We start from the raw sequence: 3,723 nt of genomic DNA on the forward strand, positions 1-3,723 counted from the left end.
CGACTTGTAAGAACATTTAACAAGGTGGCTGCGCCCAGACTCGTTCCACCTTTTTGCAAGGTGGAGAGAGATGCCTGTATTCAATCATTTTTATACAGTTTGAGTACACTTACAACATTTTAATGACATTGCCTCGTCTGCGGACAGCCTATAAACACTATCACCTATAAGTAGAATTAAATAAAGGTTAAATAAAAAAATCACCTATAAGTAGAATTACAACTCTGAGACAAATAGCAATTTATTTGATATACCGTGATTGCTCAAAGTTCCATTTGCTGCAAACTAATATTCAGTTCTCTTCAAACTGTTTTTGATTCCCATTTATTCGTCCCTGATGAAAGTTTACACTCCATACCATCTAGTATCACGCCTAGGATCTTTTTTTTTTTATATATAACATAATATATTATTATAATTTATATATATATATATATATATATATATATATATATATATATATATATATATATATATATATATACATACATAATATTATATTTTATTTATATAATGTTCCTTTCATACATTTTTTGACATCCAGACAACACCTTTGTTATTGCTGAAGCTATGGTGACAAAATCAGCTTCTTTGTGTCAAAATCAATAGTCAGGTAATAAAGAAATTATTCTTATCAGGCAGGGACATGTATGACTTTAGCACCAGCTCAGCGAAGTTATTATACTGAATATCCGTGTAGCTTAATCCAGACAGTTGTCTTTTTGACGGGTGACATAATGTGACATCATACTGCCCTGACACTGATGGATGGGTAAAAGAAAACGACAGGCAGTTGCATCAGAAGGACATTTTCCAGGGTTGCACTACTATGGTCTCCCTCAATGCTCCCCACAAGTCCAGAACAATAAAATAAAGAGAATGAAAGCTCTCAGCGGTTGTATGTGACAGGAGTGATGATCAAGGGAGCAGAGTTCGTACCTCCATCGTTTGCAGCAGGGCTAAAAAATGGAAAGAGGTTCTCTGTGAAGGTGCATCCAGAGAAGCAGAAGATTATCGCCCTTGCATCCACATCATAAAAAGAAACCTGTCCCTCCTCATAGTCAACAAACACCCCAACCTTTTGAGGTGACTTCCTCACCTGCAGGTTCTCTGGAGGAAATGCATTGGCAATAAACTCACCTCCTTTTCTCATACAAATGGTCCAGTATCCATTTCTTGGGCTCAGTCTTATATCCCCCTTCCTGTTGATGGAACTGGATGCAACTCCTAAGTTCCACTGTGTTTTGTCCTTTACCTGAACCTCATAATAAAATTTTCCTGAGCAAAAGCCTTCCTTTGCTAAGACATTAAGGACGTGGTCAAACCTCTCCGGGTTGATCTGGACACTCCTCTTTCGGTCTCTGTGCATGACTTGCTTCCCATCTTCAGAAACGTTGAGAGAGGGGTTTGCTGTGTCAGGATCGAGTGTCACATCTACAGCGTACTTTTGCTTTTCTTTGAAGGTAGGATCACACAGCCTGCTTATCTCTGTGGTGATTGTCGTTTCCAGTTCAGCGACGGCTTCTCGAATCCCAAGCTGGTCACTCTTGAGCGACACGTCAGACCAGTCCTTGACCTGGGGCGAGGTGATGGTCAGAGAAATGACATTCTCAAGGAATGTCAAGTGGTCATCCGTGGGGGAAACTTCATTCAGCTGAAGTTCTTTCTTTTTTATTTGGATCATTTCCTCATCCATTTCATTTATGAAATCAATTGCTTGCTTTTCTATTTCATTCTGTTTTGCCTTTATTACCTCAGCCAGCTCAATTTGGCTTCTCTTAATGAAATCCCCCATCGCGGTCATCACACGGCTGCTGCACGACAGCGCTTCCTCTACATATTTCCTGTTTTCCTCCAGTGAACTTTGAATCTCATGAAATTTCTGCTGACGAGCATGGATCATCTGATCTGTGCCTTCTTTTTCTTCTGCCAGCTGAGCTCTTCTTAATTGAGCTTCTTCCTCAAGAGTCACTACCATGTGGCATTTATGGTCATTTTGTTTGCATGACTGGCACAGAAACATTTGATCATCTCTGCAAAACAGCTCCAAAGGTTCGTCGTGATCCTTGCACAACCTGCTTTCCAAGTTTTTGACTGGCAGGATGAGTTTGTGTTTTTTTAAGGCTGATTTATTCTGATGAGGCTCCAGATGAGTTTCACAGAAAGACATTAAACAGACTAAGCAGGACTTGAGGGCAGCAGACTTTGGCTCCGTGCACCGATCGCACAGTACTTCTCCATTTCCAGTTTCCTCAGTAGCATTCCCAGACTTATTTTCAAACATGTTTTTGAATTTTTCTTCCATCTCAGCAATGACGATATTAACCCGAAGCATTGGTTTGGGGGAAAATTCCTCTTTGCATAGTGGACAGTTGAATAAAACACCCCCATGGACCCAGTGTTTCTCAATACATTGAAGACAGAAAGTGTGGCCGCACGGAATCGACGCTGGTTTGTTGAACGCACTCAGACAGATGGCACAAAGCAAATGGTCATCCGTCAGACTGGTGGCAGAAGCCATGGCTACAAAACATGAGAAGGGAAAACAGAACAGTTAGAGCGGCAGTTTCATCTTTGCTGATTTGACCTGAATAAACAAGTTAACAAAGAACTGTACTTGCTGTGAGGAAGGTCCAGTAAAGCTTTAAGAGGCTGCAAGAAAAGATTAAAGATCGTCTCAGTTGACTTTTTACTTTCTGTTTCGGCACTGAGGTCAGAGCACACTCCCCTTTTCCTCATTGGTCTGAAACAACTTAACCCCTTACAGGCTCAGTGCAGAAGTGACCAACAACTTTTTTTCTCTCCTTAGCTCCAGCACAGCTTACTTAGGTACATAAAATGTCCCATTTATTTACTTCAAAGGCCTATACAGTACATACAGTGATTCAGTTTTGTTGACCATTATTTGTGTCATTATTTGATTCCTGGCAAATTTTAATCTAGCAGAAATCTCATTGATGTGCAGCATTAAGCACAGACAGAATTAATGCTGTAAATTGCTAACCAAACCACACTCATAGCAGCTCTGTATAGATGCAGCTATATAAATCCTTAGCATTTATACAATACTTTTACATGCAGCTGTCCACCATACAGTATTCTCTTCTGAGTAAAGAAAGGTTTGAAACATAATTAACGTTCCTGCTTCTTGGGCTTTGTGAGTTGTAAAAGTGTTTGCTTGAATGTTTCTATTCATTGGGCGGTTCACGTTTGACTCATTTCCACTTCTTTGTGTGGGTTTGTGCACAGAGTCATCTTTGAATAAATGAAAACGCAAGATTACTCAAATAAAATAGTGAAACATTATGCCAAATCTTTCAATTGCACAGCATAATCATTCATAAACTCGTTCGGTTCATGATGTTTTGTGAGCATTTACATATATTTACATATATATGCGTTGTGTATATCTCTCCTATCCGAGTATCTCAGTGCAACAGTATTCAAGTTATTTACTTTTGCTTTTACTGTGTGAATTAAATGACTTGCATTATCAAGATATCATAAAAAAACAACATTTTCAAACTACATCAATAGAACACCAAGATATATGTGCATGTTCAGAATGTGAATAATGGATATATGCAGAGAAAAAGGAAATTCATTATGAAGCTTTGAAAACAATTTTGTATTTAAACCTCAGCATAAAACTTTCAAATGACATTTGGCTCAGATGAGGATTCCCTCTGATCCTGGTCTGTTTGGAGCTCCAGGTCTGTTCTC

At 39.1% G+C, this 3,723-nt stretch overlaps 1 protein-coding gene across 1 annotated transcript; it reads right to left on the reverse strand.

Moving 5' to 3' along the window:
• Nucleotides 1-520: 520 nt before the first annotated feature.
• LOC133447638 (E3 ubiquitin-protein ligase TRIM21-like) lies at nucleotides 521-2,648 on the reverse strand. The gene has a single exon (XM_061726361.1). The coding sequence runs from the start codon at nucleotides 2,519-2,521 to the stop codon at nucleotides 890-892; it is 1,632 nt and encodes a 543-aa protein (XP_061582345.1). The 5' UTR covers nucleotides 2,522-2,648; the 3' UTR covers nucleotides 521-889.
• Between the last annotated feature and the right edge of the window lie 1,075 nt (nucleotides 2,649-3,723).

Source organism: Cololabis saira, chromosome 7 (assembly GCF_033807715.1).
Source record: "Cololabis saira isolate AMF1-May2022 chromosome 7, fColSai1.1, whole genome shotgun sequence".
Taxonomy (NCBI): Eukaryota; Metazoa; Chordata; class Actinopteri; order Beloniformes; family Belonidae; genus Cololabis; species Cololabis saira.

Bases quoted from the DNA above. Each gene is read 5' to 3' on its own strand.
- LOC133447638 (XM_061726361.1), bottom strand. From the start codon at position 2,521: ATGGCTTCTGCCACCAGTCTGACGGATGACCATTTGCTTTGTGCCATC.